The sequence below is a fragment of the Xiphias gladius genome, chromosome 24 (genome assembly GCF_016859285.1).
Source record: "Xiphias gladius isolate SHS-SW01 ecotype Sanya breed wild chromosome 24, ASM1685928v1, whole genome shotgun sequence".
NCBI classification, from domain to species: domain Eukaryota; kingdom Metazoa; phylum Chordata; class Actinopteri; order Istiophoriformes; family Xiphiidae; genus Xiphias; species Xiphias gladius.
In genome coordinates, this window is record NC_053423.1 from 18,326,665 (window position 1) to 18,347,935 (window position 21,271).

Below are 21,271 nucleotides of genomic sequence, written 5' to 3' on the forward strand. Positions count from 1 at the left end.
AGCATTAAGGACAGCAAGCTTTGGGGAGTTAAAGTGGTTAGCCTGATCAGCAGAGTAGAGATGCAGCAGGACAGGAGAAGCAGATGTTTGTGGCCTGGCTACATCTGCTGCAGTCACTCTGGCCAGACAGGATAGTGCTGGATGAGAGGGGTATGATTGGGAGGAGGGCGTGGTGGAAGGAAAGAGGGAGGGAGATGAAAAATAGAGGGAGAAAAGGGACGGAAGAGAATTAAATGTGCTAAATAGCAGAGAGATGGTACGATAAAAAAGGTTGATGGAGTAAAAGATGAAAGATTTGTGATAGAGGGGAAAAAAAGAGATGGAAAGAAAGCTTTCTGTTTCGTAAAGGGTAAGAGAGAAATGGACTGTTCAGGTGGGAAAGGTGTTTGAGGATGGATGAATGACTAGACAGATAGCTCTGTTGTTAGGGAGGGTAGACGTGTGAATTGGAGGGTAAAGGACGAAGGAACACAGAGGAAAAACAAACAAGTAGCAAAATGCAAGTTAAAAAAAACAACATTTGTGTGGTGTGTTTTGAAACAAGTGAAACTGTGCATATCAGCAGCAGCGAGTGAGGGGCCTCTTGATGTACAGGAATGAAGAGACAGGTAAAAGATTGATGAAAGAATGGATTGAAAGATGTGTAGACAGCTGTGGATTGTCAGAGTTAAGCCATTCCCATTCAGATAGGGTCTTCAAAAGGAATAACAGATGACTGATGAAATTCAGCTGCAGCAGGGAAAATAGGATGCCTTCTGAGACAGGATGCTGAGAGAGAGAAGATTGATGCATAAGTGAAAAGATAAGTCCAAGCATGCTGCAAACTCTCATGCTGATATGTCACGCTGGTTTAGGATTGCTAGCCTCATATTTCCCCTTAGAAAAGCCGAAAGTAGATTTTCTGAAAAGATGACTTCTATCAAAATTTAAATTCATTCACTCCTGTAAATAATGAACAGTTTTATAATGCATCTTTATGGGGAAGTATGATGGGCAGAGTGATAGGATGGTAGAGTGATAGGATTCTAAATCCATGGATTTTTTGTACACTCTGTTTTAAGTTAAATAACCTTGGAACCGACACCACCCATGTCTGTGAAGATTCTCAGTCACCCAGGTCATGGTTATCCATCTGTCGAATGGTAACCCCTTGTTACCTTTCAACTGAAGAGAGAGCCATTGAAGTGTGTGTTCATGTGCTCACAAGAGGGAATAATGTAAAGTAGTAGTGGCGGCGAGCCCTCAATATGAATGCTGTCCAATCTCTACTTTGTCCCTGTCTACAACCCTGTCCCGAGCCCTGCTTCTGCTCTAGACTGCAGGAAAACATTGACATCGCATCCGTGACGACAGCCAAAGGATGTGGGGAAGGCAGGTATTGGATATTTAATGCCTGCCATCATCTTTTTCAATGGCTGGATCAAAACTTGATGAGAGTTTTGAAGCTGAGTTTAATAGGACAAGCGGCAACCACCACAACTGCAACTGATGCACTGAGAGACATGTCAATTAAGGTATACATGATTAAAAACATGCCTGTCTTTCAGTGATTATATCTCCTTAAAAGAAGAATATTTGAAAATGCTACCAAGACACTCATTAGAACTAGTGAGACACTAACTTGTTGTGAAAACAAACTATTGATTGCTGCCAGTCTAATGTTCTGCCAGTTGTGTTCTCCATTAATCATTTAGTCAGAAAATGTTAGAAAATAGTAAAAAATGACCATCAAAATTTCCCAGACCCCAAGATGACTTCTTCAAACAGCTTGTTTTTTTTTTTTTCAACCAGCAATCTAAAACTGAGAGAGATTCAGTGCACTATGATAGAAGACTAAGAAAACCAGAAAACATTCTCAGTTACAGAGCTGGAACCATTGATCATTATTATTATTATTATTATTAAAATAATAATATGATTACCATATGACTGTTTCATTTTTGTTGACTGACTTTGTTGACTCGGCTTCCCATTGCAGCTCTTATTAGTTTCCAATCAGACCAAATTTCCAGAAAATTGTCAAAAGATAATGTGGATTAATGCACGTTTCCTTCCACTACTACTATGGAAATATTAGGAATTGGGCACATTGTGATAAAGAAGATGGTGGCGATAATTCTCCAGTGGGGTGCAATTAAACACCTGCAGAAGAAAAGGGTACAACGAGAGGACTTAAATAGAGGACCACCTTCAAACCTCAAAAGGTGAAAATCAATGTAGAAAACATTATGGAAACATGGCATTTATGTTTGTTTCACGTATTAATTTGGGGGAACGTTACAGTCCCATCGCTTCACACAGATCTGATGTTTTCGTCTAACGCAGATTTGTTGTCTCTCCGGTCGAGCGGAAGCTTTGGTGTATGTTTAAGTCACATGCCTCATGTATGTCAGACTGAGCAAAAGTTTATTCGCTAAGTATGTTTCCGTTGCATTTGTCACATTTTGCTTTTATTAAAACACAAACTTTTCCACCTCAGCTAAGCATGAAAACTTTGAGATATTTTATTCAGTTTTTTTTTTTTTTCGAATAGTCTGCTTTTCCTTTCATGTTTTTTTTTTTTTTTTTTTTTTTTTTTAGCAAACAGTGAAAATGTGAATAAAAAAACAGGTGGATGGAAATTGACCTAATGACATCCTATACTGCAGTTCTCTCAAACACCATCTAGCTGCCTTTTGAATGAGCAGTACCTTAAGCCAGAAAGGCAGTGACGCTCATAGGAACTGTCAGCCCAGTTTCATCCCATTCCCCAAAATCCCAGGCCCATATCCTACAACTTTTCAGTTGAAGCCTGAACCCCACCCCACAAGTAGACGGTGTTGAACAGGTAGTAGAAGAAAAGATCAGAGTTGGGTGGAGTGGTAGTAGAAGGGGGATGGCTAGAGGAGAGGCAGATAAATGACTCTTCCATGGTAATGTCTGGCTGCTTTATGGGGCGTCCTGGCTTTGAGTGATAGCCTCGCTCTCGTTATCTGTCGATTGGGGTAATTGCTGTTTGTCGGAGTCTGGCTGACGGATGGCAATGCAATCTGCACAGCATTGGAGGGGGAGGAGGGGGGAGCCATTACTCTCATCATTCTCCACAAGTGTCTTTACTAGGAGGCATGCTGTGTGTGACAATATGTATTTGAATTTAACTCTGTTTGAATGTGTATATTTCCCCAGTATATGTGTGCCTGAATGTAAATTTGAATGTGTGTCTTCTTGTCCATTTTGGTTGTATTCAGTAGTGTTGTACTGTATGTCACGTTCCTTATGCTAACTGTCATGCATGTAGTATGTGGTGAGTTGCAGTTTATGCAAATGTGAGTGTGTGTATGAAGAAGTAAAGTTTATTTGAGCATGTGTGAAAGTCAACAGTGTTTGCGTAAATGTTTAAGATGCATTAGGCATAATTCATTGGTGCCTAATGGGTTGCGATTGCTCAATTTCTGTGCTGCAGACCTCTTGTGCCGTAGAATGTGATTGTGCATATCAATTCAGGGTCCCCAGTCATCCACACTGTTTCTGCTCCAATAAAAAAGACCAAATTCTGTGGCACCCAGGTGACCACAAATTACAGCTCTAATGAATACCCTACATTACTGGTCACAAGCCAGTTAATGACGGGAAAACAAAGAATATGACAAATAAATTCACTGGTAGAATTTTTCACTGAGTGCTAATTTGGACGGAGCTTTGTGTTTTGAGCAGCTTCCATTTTCGCCAGCTGTCTGTAGCAAGTGCTGTCCAAGTCAGTGGGAATCAGCCTCCTTTCTGCCTGCCTGCCTGACTGACTGATTGGCTAACTGATTGTCTGGCTGAGTGACGGTGCATTTTGCAGAATGGAGGAAGGATGATTCATGGCGGCTCTTCGGACTACTTGATAATCATTCCATCTGGGGCGTGGGACAGGCTGTCTTGTCATAGGCATATCGCTCATCATTTGTTCTCTTCATACATCCATTTTATCTCATCTCTCCAACATCTATGTATCCCAAATTCCTTGGAGATGACCCTCCACCCTTTTTTTTTGGGGGGGGGCATGGCAGACCCCCACCGTTTTCTCTGCAACACCTGCCCCGCTGCCCCACCCCTGTGCGGCAGCCTGCCACTTGCCTTGCGTTTGATTTAATACCAGCCTAAGTGTGAATAAATTCCTGTCACAGCCCATTAAGGAGGCCTTGGAGAGATCTGGCCTGTTATTAATTCTCCACAGCTCCTCTCTCTCCCCCCTCTTTTAGTTACTATCTCTCCCGCTCTTCTGCTGCTGCTGCTACTTCTCTCTCCCATGCCCCCTCACCCTTCTCCTCCTCCTCCTCTTCTCCCTCCGTCACCGCACACTGCCTTGCTTTTTTTAATACTCTGTTAATTACCACGTCTGTCCTCTTTATTCAAATGAGAAAGGGAGAAATTAAAAGCAAGGGGGATGTTTGTAATTTCAAATAGAAAAGCCATCCACTGTCTGGCTTTGCTCCTCTCTCCTCTCCAGACCTGAGTGAGCTGGCTGCCGGCGCGGCGTGTATAATGAATTCCAGTGGCACTGGCAGTTAGTTTTATCTGAAGAGCAGGCGGGGAGTCTGCTGAGGCCTGATGATAAACAAACGCAACCTCCTAACTGTAATAAGACTGGGAGAGAGGGATGCAGCTTGGTAGGCAGATGCTCTCTCTCTGTGTCTTTCCATCTCTTTTGCTTTGCTCTCTGGTTCCCTGTTTCCCTCCTTCCCTCTGTTTCGTCCTTTCCACTCCCACAGACGTTATCCCCCTGCTGTGCCCCACTCCTGCTCCCTTTCTGTCTCCCTTCCTCCCTATACCTTTCTCCCTGTCTTCCGTCCCTGTTTCCCTCTATTACTCCCTTCCCATCCTCCATAACTATGTTCAGGATCCAGAATTAGTAGGCCGTGCACAGCAGGTGCTCGTACCTCTGTATTATTAGCAACCTCATATGTGGCCCATTAGAGGTTCTCTGTATGCCACGGGCTTTTTAATTGTTTTGCTGGGGTCAGAAGGCCAGTGTAGCCACAAAGCTCTTGTGGAGGAGGAATCAGAGCTGCTTTTTTGAAGACGTGTTTTCCCCTAGCATTTTGTTGCGTTTAATGTCAAGTGCAACACCAATTATTTCTGCTTTGTGTTACAGTGTTTAAGAGCTATGTAAGCAATTAGAGGTGCAGAGTTTAAAAAAAAAAAACAACTGTTGTGTAACTGTGCTGTGGTGTGGTGTTTAGGTCCATTGTTTACATGAAAGAAAGGCATGATGTAAGTTGAGAGCCTTTTTTTTTTTTTTTGGCTCAGGTTGTATTGTGCTCGTAATTTGCTTTTTGTGGTCTAGGTAGGTCACTTGCATAAGTAAATGGTACATCAAGGAAAGCATTTTATTTTTCTGATTCTTACGAGACTGCTTTTAAGAGGAAGAGAAACGTAGGATGCAGATTTGCATAGACACCAAACAGAGGTAAGTTCAAGTAAAGGACCAACGGCTCCAGTAGGGAGAGATGTTTTTTGTTAATATTTGATGTTACCGGATCCTATGTGAAAGATGATGGCTGAAACAGGGGTTTGTACTGAGGTGGCATTTGTAGTAAATGTGGCGCAGTAGATAGAGGTAGTGGGATTGTGTAGTGAATTGACTGAAACAAACGCTGACTTCCTCCTCACTTCTTACCGCAATCTCCAGTCTGAGTCTCTGTGGAGGAGGTTGGGGTCCTTGGCTTTTCTCCAAGGCTTATGTACTAACACCAGTGTAACATGTTCACCACTGTATGTATTGGAACTGGTGCTCAGCCAATGAATTGTTCCCAATTAAAAGTATCTGGCGGAGTTTTCAGTGTAAGCAAACACTGTTTTGTTAGAATTCAATGATTCTCATCAAAGCACAGTGTACAGTATGTGTCCTTGAGTTTTAACACGCACGTTGCAGAGCCTTACGCCCTTATTAGTTGCTAGTTCAGTGAAAGTAATGCCACCTCTGCATTGGTGCAAAAACCTTGTCTTTGTCCTCCTCTTTGTCCACTGTGGAAAATCCTCACCCTTATTTATTGAACATGTTTTTTCTGTCTCTCTTTTGGTGTCTCTATTCAGTTTTCCTTTTGCATTTGGGTGCAGTTCTGCCACACTCAGCTTTGGTGCAGAACAATGGTTGCCCAACAACTTCGCACTAATCAAAGGAAAATATCTTGCAACTGCCAGCCACTGTCTGATGAATTCACCATCTCCCCACTGGCTGGTGTGAGCAGCGAAAGCCATGAAGGACACTGACTTTACTTTTCACTTGTCCAGTACTTTTTTCATTTTGTTTGCAAATGCAGAATTCAGACGTGAAAAAGTTGAACAAGGTATTTATGGACAAAATTCTGCTGCACACCAGGGCCCAGATGTATAGGTGGTATTTATAAAAGAACAATGTGCAGTGAGAATGTGCACACCTCATGCTTACTTCAGGCGAGGTGAAACGATGAGGTGGACATGAAATAGAAGGTGACAGATGTAATTTTGTAGTTAAAACATTGTTTGTTTAGGTTTTTTCCAATTTCACTGATTGTGTTATTATTTTGCAGTCCACCCGGCGTTCTGTAAAATGTGACTCAGAAGTGCATTAATAAACTTAGTTTAAAATGATTTATAGCGATGAATTTTATCATTTCTTTTGATTTACATTTGAGCCATTACTTACCTGTTAATGATCTTTCCATTTGATCCTGAATCTGAATCCATTTGATCCTATGTCTGTTTCAATATGAGCTCTATAGATTAATCACTGATCATCCTTGTGATGTTTAATAATGATGATTGAAATATTACTGCGACAGTCGTTCACAGTTACATGTGATGAATTAGTCATACAGGTATTATAAATAGCCACAGTCGTGCGTTTCTACAACCATTTATGGATAATTGTGGGAGTGGATATGTAGCGTGTGCACATGCACCCATTTCCACAGTGATTGAGATTTATAAAAGAGAATCAGGCATATGTGTGGCTTTATAAATCGGACGAAATGAATGCGTATGCACATTTCTGTCTTTGTGCGTACACAAAGTCGTGAATATGCACAGAGTTTCATGCATCTGGCCCGAGGTCTGCTCCCACGGTACACTGTCTGAGAAACCAGTGGTTGAAGCCTACTTTGATTATTTTATCTGAAAATATTTTCAACACCAACGACATGACAGATGTGTTGTGTTTAGTTCACGTCAAACTTGGCTAGCAAGCTAGCCCCCCCCCCCCCCAGTTATTTATGTTTGTGGCTCAGCTAATCTCAAGATATATTTTTGGGTCAATGAGACTGATTCAGTGAGAAAACGTCACAATTCTCTAGGTTGGTGCTTATCTAATGTTATCGTTATAGTATATAGTGAAGTATATAGTGTTGTAGTGAATTACATAGACCTGATGGTCAAATAAGGTGCATTTGTTTCAAGATTTATCTGTAGTCAGAGTTTGGGGTTCAGAGCTGATTGAGGATCGGTACTGTGACTGCCAGAGGGCTTGTTGCGTCACCTTAAAGCCTGCAATGGTTGTTTGCTTCAAATCCTGTCATCACTTTTCATTCTACTTTTTATTTAGCAAACGGAGAGCCGCTTGCTCAAGTGCTTGGCATAAATGTTTACATCTGTGCACGAGAAACTGCCATGCGTGTATGTGAACAGTCTATTAGAGTTTTGACGAGGAAGAAGCACAAGTAACATGCTTGTTCTCCTTTCAACCTCAAATCTTACTTGCACTCAATAAAAAAAACATCTCCTCTGAGTGGATTGAAGGCTTTAAATTGGAATCACCTCTCTTTTATCTTTCCAGAAATCTGCCTGTCTGACTCTTTTTCCACTTCCCCCCAACCACTGCCTTCACTCTTAAAACGATAGAGGTAATTAGAACCAATATTACTTCGTTGGAGAGGTACCATAGGGGAGCTGATTTTAAGTGCGTGATTGATTTTACCAATTTAACACATCACTGAGTCACAAGATGCTTTTGACGTCTGAAGAACTGTTGTTGGCACCTGAAGAACATTTAAATTAAAGTTTGTTTTGTTTTTTCAACCTCCTAGGAACTCTCCACTGTAATGTTAGAGTTTGAGAGGATGTGTTCAGCTTGGCCTCAGATGATATAGGCCCCTGACAGACATCAGAGAGAGATGAAAGACAGATGTCCTGTCTGCTCTGAGATTGAGACGGTGGGGTATCATTCTGGAAATGCTGGCTTCAAGCTCTCAGCGGTCACATACATGCACGCACACACGAGCACAAACATACAAGTGCACAGAACACGGACAATCATACCAACAGTACACACAAACGCAATGATAAACAAATACATGCACATATGCTCCCAAATCATCTGCTCTAGTCTACAAATCAGCTCTCCAAGCAAGCCTTCAAGCAGCCGCCACTCTCTGCAGCTGCTTTCAAGATCTGCTCTACTTTCGTCTGTAGTCTCTGCCATAAGCTAAACTAGTTAGTAGCACATATGTCAAAAAAGGGGAAACCTCTAATTAAACAGATTGAACAGGAAGCCTCAGCCGTTTGACACTGTTTAATTCTGACTAATACAGAGTCTAATCTGTAACTAGGGGTTGACTGACTGCAGTATAATTTTATTGGCACATTTCAACATGTCATAGTTATTTAGGTATTGTCATATATGTTGGGTGATGTGCAAATAGAAATTGTAAAAATTGCTGCAATTTAGGCATTTTTTATTTTTAACAACTTATACAGTTTTTGCTTTAAGAAAAATGAACAAAACTGGTTACCCAGTGGGGTATATGGTAGATTTCCTACTCAGTTTTGTCCACATTGTCCTTGATTTCATCCAGTTTCTGATATAACAAGCCTCGTTTGCACTGAGGAAGATCCATCCCATTATCTAAGTCTCCCTCTTAGTCCTCAGGGAAAAAGTCAGTTTTCAATATTGTCAATCACTATTTAAACTATTTCCCTACACTTACTTTTGTTCATTCAAATTTTAAAGATATTTGTTGTGTTAATTTATACTAACAACAACAATGTTATGACTAGGAAAGTTTAGTGTTAAGAATTTACTGCCATCATTCCTTTTCCTGTCATCTTTGAAAGTAAAGTTTATTGTTCAGCTGTCCACACAACTTTTTAATTAGTAATTAATAATTTCAATAAAATTTGGAGGAGACAGAAAGACAGAAAGGAGACAAATGTTACACGTGTTTATGTGAAAACAAAATATTGGTTTATATGGTATTGGTCACAAATCTTAAATTTGTTGGGCTCTACCTGTACCGTCAGGCTTTATGTCTGTTTGCCCGTGCTTGAAAGGATCATACATATGCAGTCAGTACATTTTGAAACCCACAACGTTGTGATTTGAATTTCATTCTCCTTATCACTTACTTAGATGCTATATGCACTAAGGTACAAGAGCTTATTGTATGTGCTTGGGTCTGCAAAAAACGTAATTAACATGTAACTTGTGCAGTAAATGCTGCTGTATTCCTTATATTTTGCTCTGATGTGCAATTTTGCTGATGGTTAAGTTACTTGCATGGTTGCCCATGGTTGGTTTTAAAGCAACAACACTCCAACCTTCTTGTCCCTCATTTATTATCACTGGGAACCAAATCACAAAGGAAAGCCCAATCGATGGGGCTACCTGGCAGAGACTCAAGTGCTTAGGAGAGAGCGACGGGGTGCCTAGCCTCAGATACTTCTAAACGGCTAAATCGATTGCACCCGTTCTGCAACAGTCGGCTGACACTGCAGGCTTTCCACCTCAATGCCGAGGACATATTGAAAGCACCCCGTTGGTAGGTGTATGCAAGGATGACAACATGGCTATTGTATTTCTGCCACCCCTGCAAGAGAAAGCTTTTATCTGCTTTCAAAATCCCTTTAAAGGGCTTCATTCCCCTGGGGAAGCCCATGCCAAACACAGAATACACTGGCACTTAAACCTTCCCGTTGAGAAAAAGCCATAAAGTTTATAAAGTCAATTAAGGCTTTCTTAACTGATGTCAGGCAAATTAAAGCTACTTGGCCCGGCTCCCTGTGGGTATACTGTCAGATGGTAAACCAGGGCCCACTCAGCATCACAGGTTTCCCAAGGCAGGGCAGAGAGCAGTAAGCAGCTTACTTACCTCCAACTCACATGTGCTTTTTACAAGTTTCCTCAGAGGGGCCAATGTGTTTCTCTTAAATTGACTTTTCACTTTAGTCGAACATTTTTAGTACACATGCTCTCATGTCATGCTGAAGTGCAGTCTTGGGGCATTCACGGTTATCTGTGCCACTTTCAAAATCATGCTTACTAATTTTAAATTAACTATGAAGTAACTGCTGCAGGTATTACGTAGTGTGAACAGATACATGTAATGCTGTATTACCTTGCACGGCTAAAATCATTGGATTTGCTCCCATGTTTGCTGCCAGCATTGAAACATGTTTGACTAAGATCAGTCAGGCAGTACAGGGGTATATGTAACTACTAGTTGGAGCCTGATTTTTTTTTTTTTTTGCTTAGATTTTACTCGTACAGCAAAATGTGAAAGTGGGACTGCATAGAGATATGACTTCATTCTGTAGCTTACACATGACTTTACCAATTGAGCAATATAGTTAAGATATGGGGCCTCTAGCTTCACTGTGATAAACTGGGGGCAGTGTCCAATAAAGTCGTGGTGGTGTTTGTTCTCCCTTTTAGTGCTAGCACGCACTGCTCAGGTAGGTTTGTTAGTCCTGATGTGGACGTGTTGTGAATATTAAGCTCACTCTCCCCTGTTATTTGGAAAGCTTATGTGTAGGCGGCACAGCGAACATTTCCTTTTAATATTATACAGGTAATTTGGCTGATATACATGTAAGGCAACAATATAATGAACACTTGTGAAAGGGGTTGTACGTTTGAATTCAGACTTTATGAGAAGTTGTATCAAGTGCGTGTGGATGAGGTCAACAGTTCTCGCTCATTGAAAGAAATGCATGCATACCTACAAAATCAATTTTGACAGCTGTTACTCCTTATTAAAAATGTTGGCCCCATGAGTTTGGTTTGTTTTTTCTGCCTAATAGGGAGTTGCATTTTCTTGAGGACAAGTGTCATTTTTGCATAATTTAGGGGATCACTGGTTTCTGGAAAAGCACCTTCCCACATAGCTGAGACTCCTTTTTTTGTCACATTTATTATAAACCATAGAATTTAATTAAAATTGACTTGCCTGTCTGCCAAGAAACTGTATCTTACTGTCTGTGGACAGCAAGGGGTTTTGCTTCAGCCTTCGTAAACCATGTGAAAAGTCAAAACAGTTTTTGCTTCGGTAATCCAAGGCATTTTAAAGTAGAGCAGAGGGTACTGAGTGTGTGGATGGAGGTTTGAACTGCCTCATATGTGACCAATGATGAGATACATATGCACACACATATGTATGTATGTGTATGTATGTATGTGTATGTACGTACATGTGTATGTGTATGTACGTACATGTGTATGTGTATGTACGTACATGTGTATGTGTATGTACATGTATGTATGTATGTATGTGTATGTGTATGTACATGTATGTATGTATGTATGTGTATGTGTATGTACATGTATGTATATATGTGTATGTGTATGTACATGTATGTATATATGTGTATGTGTATGTACATGTATGTATGTGTATGTGTATGTACATGTATGTATGTGTGTGTGTATGTGTATGTACATGTATGTATATATGTGTATGTATATGTATATGTATTCCCTCTTTGTCCTCCTTTCTTTTTCTTTACTCTCAACTCTTTGCGTCTCTTCTTCCTTCCTCTCCAATCCTCCTGTCTTCCTTTTACACTTTCTCTCCTCTCCTCTCCCCTCCCTAATCCCTCCTCCTCACTCACAGACACTTACACTTGTAATTCCCAGCCAGATCCGTCAGAGTCAAAGCTGCGATTTGAGTCGCCAGCGTCAGGGCGGATTAGCAGAGGAATCCTGAGTGAAGGCACGTTTTCGCTCTACTTGCTATATTCCCCCTCTCTCTTCCTGCTTGTGTGTGTGTGTGTGTGTGTGTGTGTGTGTGTGTGTGTGTGTGTGTGTGTGTGTGTGTGTGTGTGTGTGTGTGTGTGTGTGTGTGTGTGTGTGCGCGAATATTTATATCTAAGTCGTTTCTTCCTCACCATTATCTCAAAGCCCCTCATCAAAAAGCAACGCTAGGGTTCTTAATGTGCTGGGAGATCTTGTTGGTCATGTTTTTAATCGTAGATGAAATGGGTTAAATGGCTAAAAAGCAGATGAATACCTCATCTTATTCATATAATAATATAATTACAAGATTAGCTTGATTTTTTTATAATGTCTAATGGATCAAAAAAAAACCCCAGTTGACTTTAATGGTGAGATAAAGCAACTGAATTAGCTAACATGGAGATGCCAATTAACAAACGCCCTGTTGTTTGATACATTTGAGAAATCCCAAGTATTTACAGGTTATGATGATGTGCTGAGGTGTTGCATCCGATGTGTCACTGAATGACTGTCAAGCAGTGATGTGTTGAAGTTGAAAACATCTATTCACTTGTAATTGAAAGCAATCCCCAATGGGCCTGCAAAGCTTACCTCGTCTGAATATATTTTGTGACTAATGGATTTCAGGTCAGGGAATTTCTTTTGGTGGCCTGAGCCAGGATCTGTCTTCACATGACAAGCAGAGATACAGTAGCTGGAGCTTCTCTAAAGTTTCAGTGGAGCAGAATTTTAATAAAGTGATTTCAATGAAAAATTCTTCTTTTTTTTTTTTTTTTTTAAATTTATATCTTTCCACTTTCTACTGAGAACAGCCTCTTTGATCTGATTTGGACGAGTAGGGGAGAAAGGGAGCATGATGAAGGGAATCAGAGAAAGGCGGACAAGGAGAAGTAGAGAAGGATGGAAGAGATGGAGTAACAGCCCTTTACACATGTCATTTCAAACAAACAATCATCTGTCCTGGTAGAGAAAAGGCTTCTCTGTCCCTTTTCCAATTATTCTGTTTTAAAAGGCTTCGGCTAATGATGGAACCACTGGTCCTTCCCTTGTACACGTAACCATTTCTCAGATATACACTACCCATCTCTGATCCAAGATAATGGGGTTGTTTTAAAGTTGACGGTGAACAAGGCATCAGATGTCGTCAAGATACTGAGTTATACCGTAATGGATTTTGCCTAGCCTGTGACTCTGTACCGCATAGGATCTTCCTAAAGCAACAGCGGAGTACAAAGGAATACGTGAGAGGGTCCCTTTAGATAAACCGCGAAACCCACCAATTTACAGACCATTAACAAACAACTGAGACATCTGAGAGCTGAAATGTAGAGGTTAACATGATTAAAACATGAAAAAAAGGTTTAATTATCGGGTTCATTTAAAAAAAACAACAAATGTTAACTAAAGTGCTGCACAGTAATGTGTTAATTAGAAACAAAAATGCATTGGTAAATAAATCAAACAGACACAATGAAAGCAGTTAGGGCAATTAGTGACTATTAGCTCCTTTTAGAAACATTTTCATCACCGGGTAATATATTAATTATTTTTCCAATTAATTTTTTAGTCTGTAAAATGTCAAAAAAAAGAGAGAAAAATACCTTTCACGAAGCGCCAAAGGGGGCATCTTCAGATGTCTTGCTTTCTCTAAATAACTCAGATATTCAACTTGAAATAATATAAAACACAGAAAAGCAGCAAATCTTCACTTTTGTGAAGCCAGAATCTTCAAATAATTGCCATTTTTGTCCGATAAAATAAAAAGATTATCAAAATCCTTCCTCTGTAATAGGATGCAACCACATCACATTCCACATTCAAGGTGTTGTAGATTAACTGGAAATGACATCTGATAACACAGCGTCAAGGCCGGTTGTTAGAGCAAAATGAATTTATGTCAAAGTGCGTATGACTGTAGTTACACTATCATCATAAGCAACTTTTAAAAAAAAAAATATGATTGGATATGAATCAGTTACAGCAAATACGGGTACTGTGACATGTCCATCATGCTTAGCAGAAGTTACAGGGACTGGAATCAGTTTCCCTTTTTTACCCCCCCCCGCTGCCAACAAGGTTTAATCTCGCAACAAGACTGTGTTTGAAAAACAGATCTCACCCTGGACTGTCCTCTGCCCAGATGTGCTGTAAGGGCACCTCAGAGCTCCCTGCGGTTGGACACTGTTAGTTTACATGACCTTCTCTTCCAGCTCTCAGATTACAAAAACACACACACACACACACACACACACACACCTGCACACACATATTAGGCATTCACATGTCCATACACATTAATTCTGGTAAATACACAGACTAGGGATACACTGATCTCAATTTTGGTCCCTCGAGACAAATCCTAAACATTGGGTATCTGCTGATTATCGAGTACCGATACCAGTGGTCTTTTTATTTGAACTTAAACCTCTGTCATTCCTCTATATGTAAGGTAACATGAGATTGTAATGCTGGTTACATTCGAAGCTGTTGACAGATACAGAACATACCAACAGCATTGAGCTGCTGTAACAAATGGTGATCAGAGTCGGTGCCGCTCTCTCTTTCATTTGTCTGTTCACGTGGCAGGTAAAGGAAAAGACTTTAGCTCTTCACCAAACCTCCTGGTTATTGATGGTTATCATTTCAAATCTGTGATTAAAAAAAAAAAAAAAAACAACCTGTCAATAAATAAATCTAAAAAAGTATGTGCAGTAAATCTTAGCTAATGGTAGCCAGCAGTAAATGTCTTTGTCAAAACTTCCAGTTTCACAGGAAATCTCTAATGCTGCATTCACATTAAAATGCATTTTTCTCTAAAGCACATGCAGGAGGTGACATAGCACCAGCAGTACTGCTGAACTGATTAGTCGATCGACAGAAAAAATTCTCAACAATTTCTTTTAAGGAAAAATGCTCAACATTCGCTGTTCCATATTGTCAAATGTAAGGATATTATGCTTTTTTCTGTTTTATATTTATATACATTTTCAGTCAGAGAAAATAAATAGTTCGAAGATATTGGGAAATTGTTATGGGCTTTTTCCACAATTTTCCAATATTTCATAGATGAAATGACTATTTGTAAAAGTAATCCATAGATTAATCAATAATAACAGTTGTCATTAGTTGCAGCCTTTATTAACGTTAGCTTATTCTAGCAAATGAAACGAGCAAAACAGAAAACTGTGGATCGGTCAATCTTGGCTGATACCCGTTCTGTTTAATAAGATCAGTATCGGTGCTGATGCATATTTTGTTGATCAAATCAGTGCATCCCTAACACACACACACACACACACACACACACACACACAAAAACAACCCAAAAAGCACAGAGACATTTTCATCTGCAGTCACACCCTCATGCTCACATTTTGACCCTCACACACACAAGTTCACACACAGACATACACACCGGAACAAACACTTGCATAGCTGCACACTCCCAGCAACTCAGGTACAGGCATTTTTAGCTCACGGTGTCTCACTGCATCTCCTCTGTGTGTGTGTCAATCCCCATTTCCACTTTATCTCAGGTCAGCGTGCTTTTCCGTTCTCTTCTCCGCCGATGCTCCGACATCTGCCAGCCTTTCCAGGTTATATGAAGCAGGTAGGCAGTCTGCCAGTCAGCAGGAGGCCTTTGGAGACAGCGCTTCCTTGTTTACTTTCATGAGTTGTTGACTGGCCACCCTGCCGCGGCCGACGCAGTGCCGGAGCATGTCAGAAGAGGCCTACTGCGGATTGAAAAGGCATCGAAACATTATTGCGGGGCCAGGCCATTGAGTGGCAGGCCAAGAAATAAGGGAGTGCATCAGCTCGATTCCTGAAGGGGTGTTCTTGTGTGTGTATGTTTGTGTAAAAGCCTTGCAATTCAGACAGAAAAGGTGGAATGTTCAGAGCTCCCTTCCTCTGTTTTGTTCTCTCTAGTATACCCTTTTCCAAAACATTGTATTATAGGTGTGAAAGATGAGTTATGCTAATTATGAGGTTATGAATGGAATTATATCTCCCCGAGGTGGCAGTCATTTCTGTGATAATAGCAGTTGTGTTATTCATATATCAAGATATGCCAGCGAGCTTTTCATAATGAACGCGCCGTGAAGGCTTCGCTGACTCTGTAGTCTTGTTCTGCTGTGAAAAACTGTGGAATTTCATTTCTAGTTTCAAAGAAAGCAGAGAGTAGATTTTTGTGGAAGAATCTGGATTCAGAAATAAGAAAATTTTGACTTTGAAGCCAAATTTACACTCAAAAACTGCAATGAAAAATATATCTACAGATGCAAATCTTTTTAAAGCTTCATGTTAAAAAAAAAAAAAAAAAGTTCAGCTTAAAAAAAAAGGACCGGTTTTGTATTCTTTGTTTAAAAAGACTGAAATTACAGAGGCTCAAAGTATCATTTAATTAATTCGGAGTAAATGTTGAGTTATTTCAAGACCTGCTTGTCAGAGTAAAGAGGCATATCCTTTGAACACACACACACACACACACACACACACACACACACACACACACACACACACACACACACACTCTCAGAATCAAAGTAAAAGTTGAAGAGAGAGATTGAAAGAGGGAGAAAGAGAAGAGAAAAAAGTGAGAGAGCTTGAGAGGCAGTGAGAGCCCCCAAGAGAGAGAGACTGGAAGGCTTCCAAATGTTCCACTCTGGAATATCTTCAAGGACAATCAGCTAAACAGTTGATATTAAGGGAGCTGTGTGAAATCGATTGCTCAAGGTGTTATCTGCGTTGCAAAAATGGCTGGTAATTAGTCATGGCTAAAGGAGTGTTACCGAGAGAGTGAGATGGATTTAATCTTAATAGATTTCACTGCACTGCAGATACAGTAGCTGAGTGAAGGAGTTGTTCGCCCTCTCTCTCTCTCTCTCTTGCTATCTATCAGAGGAAAAGAAGCTGAGCAAGAAGCTCTGATGTACTACTGTTACTAAATTTGCCCAAACCTCCAAATGTAGATATTTTGCCTGAGTTACCTGTTCAAAGGCAGCACACATTTGGCAGTTGTACCTGCTTTTATTCTGACTCTCCAGCAGCAGCAGCAACAACAGCAGCAGCAGCAGAAGCAGCAGCATCAGCAGCAACTCGAGAGCCATTATTTGTTTATATATGTATAAAGCTTGGGCAATGAGGTACTTCAGTCCATGGCAGCTGTTGATTTAAGAGATCTTGATAGAACATTCAGAGGCAATTGGCGGACAAAGCCCTCAGTGACTGACAGGGAGATTGGGTTGTTTGCTCCTCTGTGACGTACCTGGACACCCCTGAACCAGGCCGGATGTGTTAGTTTAGCAATTAGCGGAGGCGAGGATCGATTAAGTTAACTGAAGTACTGAGTATTTGGGGAGAGGTCAGCAGGCAGGTGGGAAAACTTTGTCTATTGTATGCGAGAGGAGGAAATACCAGAAGTTAAATGTGGCTCTCAGGGTTATTAATCTTCATCCAATACAAAGTCAGAGCATGCTGTTAAAGTATTCTGAATTTTTCAACAAATCTCATGAAAAGACCAAAACCAGCTATGTGCTGTCTTTTGGCTTTGATTTACATACTATGGCACTCAACCCCAGGCTCTTCATTCCTCCTGAAGATGTAAATCTTCAAAAACAGGTAACAACAGGTCCTCCTCGGGATGATTTGTAGAAACTTTGGTGATCCCTTAGCTTTTCATCTATCGCCACCATCAGGTCAAAATTCTTAGTTTTCCAATAATTTGGTTTATGACCAAATACCTGCTAAACTAATTACGTTCCTATAACTCTGAGCTGCAATTTGTGTTTAATGCTTAGTAACAAATGTTAGCCTGCCAACACACTACATTACAATGGTAAACATTACGCAGTACGTGCTAAACGTCAGCATGGTAGCATGTTCGGACGCTGGCTTTCACATTTAGCTCAAAGCACGGCTCTGAGTACAGCCTCGCAGAGCTGCTAGTCTGGCCGTAGACTCTCTCGATAGTCTCCATTTTCAATCACTACTTAAAAATAGAAACCTTTCAACAATGACAGAACCGACATTAAACAAGATGTCATCAAAATATCTGTACCGTGCTTGAATACAACAGTTATTTTAACATTGGTTTACTTGTTTTCAGGGTAGCTTAGACTAATGCTGAATTTGAAGAAAGGAAACAGAACCTTTAAATATCTTTGTCCCGGGACTTCCTGCTGGACAAAAACTCCATGTTCATTTTCTCATGTGAGCAGCAAAACAGCTCAGTCGTTCGGAATGTAACTCACATCTGGAATCAGTTTTTCTCAGTCGTTTGGTTAAGTAAATTATATTTTACAAGGATTTATAGTAGTACAGTAAGTGTGAATTATAAGACGTTTTGATAGCATGACATCAAAGTAGCGATGATGGGAAAAACTTGTTTAGTAGTACAACGTAGTGGCGGCTTGACTCTGACTCTGTGGGACTTCAATACCAGTACCATGAGCCATGATTTTTTTTTTTTTTTTTTTCCTGCTGGAAATGCAATTGCTTCTTTGTTTCTTGAAATGATTTGTCTGTTGTTTGATTTTTTTTTTTTTTTGATCTCGTAAACCTGTGGTTTAATTGTTTCAGCTGAGTGTTTTTCAGCTAACTGACGTAGTCTTACTTTCACATCTGTTGTTTTTTTTTTTTTTTTTTTTTTTGCATCTGAAAATATGTGATTTTTCTCTCTTCCTGTAATTTTTCTTGCAGAAGCTGAAGCAGAAGAACCAGCAGCTGAAGCAGATCATGGACCAACTCCGCAACCTCATCTGGGAGATCAACTCCATGCTGGCTGTCAGGAGCTGAGCAGCACATACAAACACACCGACACACTCAATCATATAAGATACACACACATTCACGACAAATAACGGACAAATACGGTCATTAACTGGACGTGTGACAGGGTAGCACAGTTTGGCTGAGGCTGCACTTTACAGAAGACATGAGGACTTTGGCAATATCAGCCCGTTCGCTGAAGAAAAAGGCATGAAACAACAGAAGGAAAACAAGAGGAGACAAATGAAGGCAAATTGACTTGACACCACAGTGAGGTGAGACGACAGCACACAATAAACAGGGAGGGAGGAGGGGGCTAGTGACATCAGTGTGGGCGATGAAAGAAAATCTTCTGTCTACCTCGATATTCTACAATTCAGTCAGCCTTATGACTGACTTAATCTGAAGAGTTGATATATTATGTTTTATCTATTTGTAGGTACTAGCTCAGTAGAGACACATTGATATATTATATTTAATCCTCATATTCTGTACATCTGTTACATTTCCTAGTATTAGGAATGTCTGAAGTCCGAAATTTAACAAGTTTTTATATGGCCTCTGAGAACTTTAATAAAAAGACATACACTGTGGCAAAATCATCTTACACTTAATATAAACATCAGATTATTTTTGTTTGATGTAAACTTATTAATTTTTTGCTCTGATTGGATTTGACATGTCATAACGCTTCGTTAAAGACTCTGCTGAACTATAAATTTTGCTGTGTTTTTTTTTTTTAAAAACGTCAACGCTGTTTTGTGCTGCATTTTTTTTGTACATTACTGTGTCAGTTGAGTATCTGGCCTGCATTTATGAAGCATTTCGGTTAGGAATCAAAAGTTAACCTAGGACTAAACACACTCCTACCTCAGAGTACAACTTGAGAACTATTTACCGTAAATTCTCATATTAAAGCTGGTATTCCAATAATAGCCAGATGAGCGGCCGGCACGAACAAATAAAGGCTGGGTAAAAGAAGAAAAGTTGAGGGGGGAGGAATTATCTGTAGCCTACGATAACAGCTCACATGGTAAATTTAGTATAATGTACATTTTCACAGCACAAATTCCATTATTACAACAGAGTCATGTCTTACTCACCACTGTGCTGCTCTGAGTTTCTCTTTTTTTTTAACAGAAATAATGTTTTCATGTACAAATTAATTCCAGTCATTTCTTCTTTGATGTGCTCTTCATTGATGTTAAGTTACTGTCAACAAAGCTCAACACTTACTGATGGGTTTTCCCGTTAAAATAATACCTCTAATATATAAAAGGAGGGCTGCAAGACTATTACTGTGAAAATTTCATTCATGGAGGCTTAATATCATTTGGGGAAAAATGCACAGTTTGCCTGTTGTGACTCTTTTTGGTACTGATGGAATTAGTGCTGTGGAAATGGACATTATACTCAGTTTCTTAAGACAACAGGTAAACATGGAGGAAATGTCAATGGGAGAGTGGTCTCAGACTTTTGGACCCCACCGAATGCATATACAATTTAACATAGTAAATAATTCAATTCAGCTGTGTGACACATCCTAGTCAGCCCCATCCAATTCCTGTTTTTTATGCTGCCTAAACTGCCACCACATCTTGCATTTATTGTGCAATATTGCACATGCAAAGATGATGTTGCAATCAAAGCTGTGGGCACATCTCCAATGAAAACATGGACTTTATCTTCCCATCCAGTCTCCACTTTGACTTTCAACTACAGCCCCTGTTAACTTAAACTGCCGGTCAAGTTTTAGAACACCTTCGTACTCTGAAATTAAAGCAAAGAACAATTATATAACGAAGATTTTAAAAAAGGAATCATGGAATCTTAAATCCGAAATTTAATCTAACTTTTTGACCTATCAAGCAGCCGAACCCTCTCACGGCGTTCTTTCTACAACGGAAATGAAACATTGTTCAGAAACTTTGTTCCAACACTGTTGCAGAAGTTCCCACAGATGTGTTGCTGACCAACCAGTCTGTCTTCCTTCCTTACTTGCCTCTTTCTCACCATTCTGATCGCAAAATACAGAACTACTTCCTGCAGTACAGTATTGTCCTAATAATGCATCAGAGGGTGTAGTAACACCGTTTGTTCTAACACTACCTTTGTACAGACAGACGGTTTGTAAGTAATCAACAAAAGGTTTGGGAACCAATTTCTTCATACCTGAAAAAGGCCTGTTTTCTATGAAATTCACATCTTTTTTTTTTTTTTTTTACTGTGGGCAGCTTATCACTTACCTTTATACCATTTAAGGCTATTTATTCACTGGACGTGAACTGCCCGAACGCCATCTCCTTCTAACATTCCGGGACACATCAGGAGCCTTTCCAATTATTAGCAGAGATAGAAGTTGTTCTTTAAGTTGGAAAAGTTGATGAAATGCTTGTTCTCGGCAGCCTTAATGTAGGATCAAAATTACGTTACTCGGAGTGTTTTTGGCCAGTTATGACTGATTTCCTTCTTTGATATGCCTGATAAAGAAAAGCCTTTTCTTTTATAAGAAGCCAGCCAATTCAACAAGGGATAACTCTTTATCTCTGTGTTTTG

At 40.0% G+C, this 21,271-nt stretch overlaps 1 protein-coding gene across 5 annotated transcripts in view; it reads left to right on the forward strand.

The window, feature by feature from the left end:
* The window catches only part of med30 (mediator complex subunit 30), a 36,883-nt gene extending 17,412 nt beyond the window's left edge, over positions 1–19,471 (forward strand). For 4 of the 5 annotated variants that reach the window (XM_040120964.1, XM_040120966.1, XM_040120968.1 and 1 more), the window contains exon 5: positions 6,058–6,447. In XM_040120964.1, coding sequence (XP_039976898.1) covers positions 6,058–6,234 — 177 coding nt within the window. In that variant the 3' untranslated portion in view covers positions 6,235–6,447. Of the gene's footprint in view, positions 1–6,057; positions 6,448–18,646 lie in introns of those variants that run through there. The other variant, XM_040120969.1, reaches the window with a different exon arrangement.
* Positions 19,472–21,271: the final 1,800 nt, after the last annotated feature.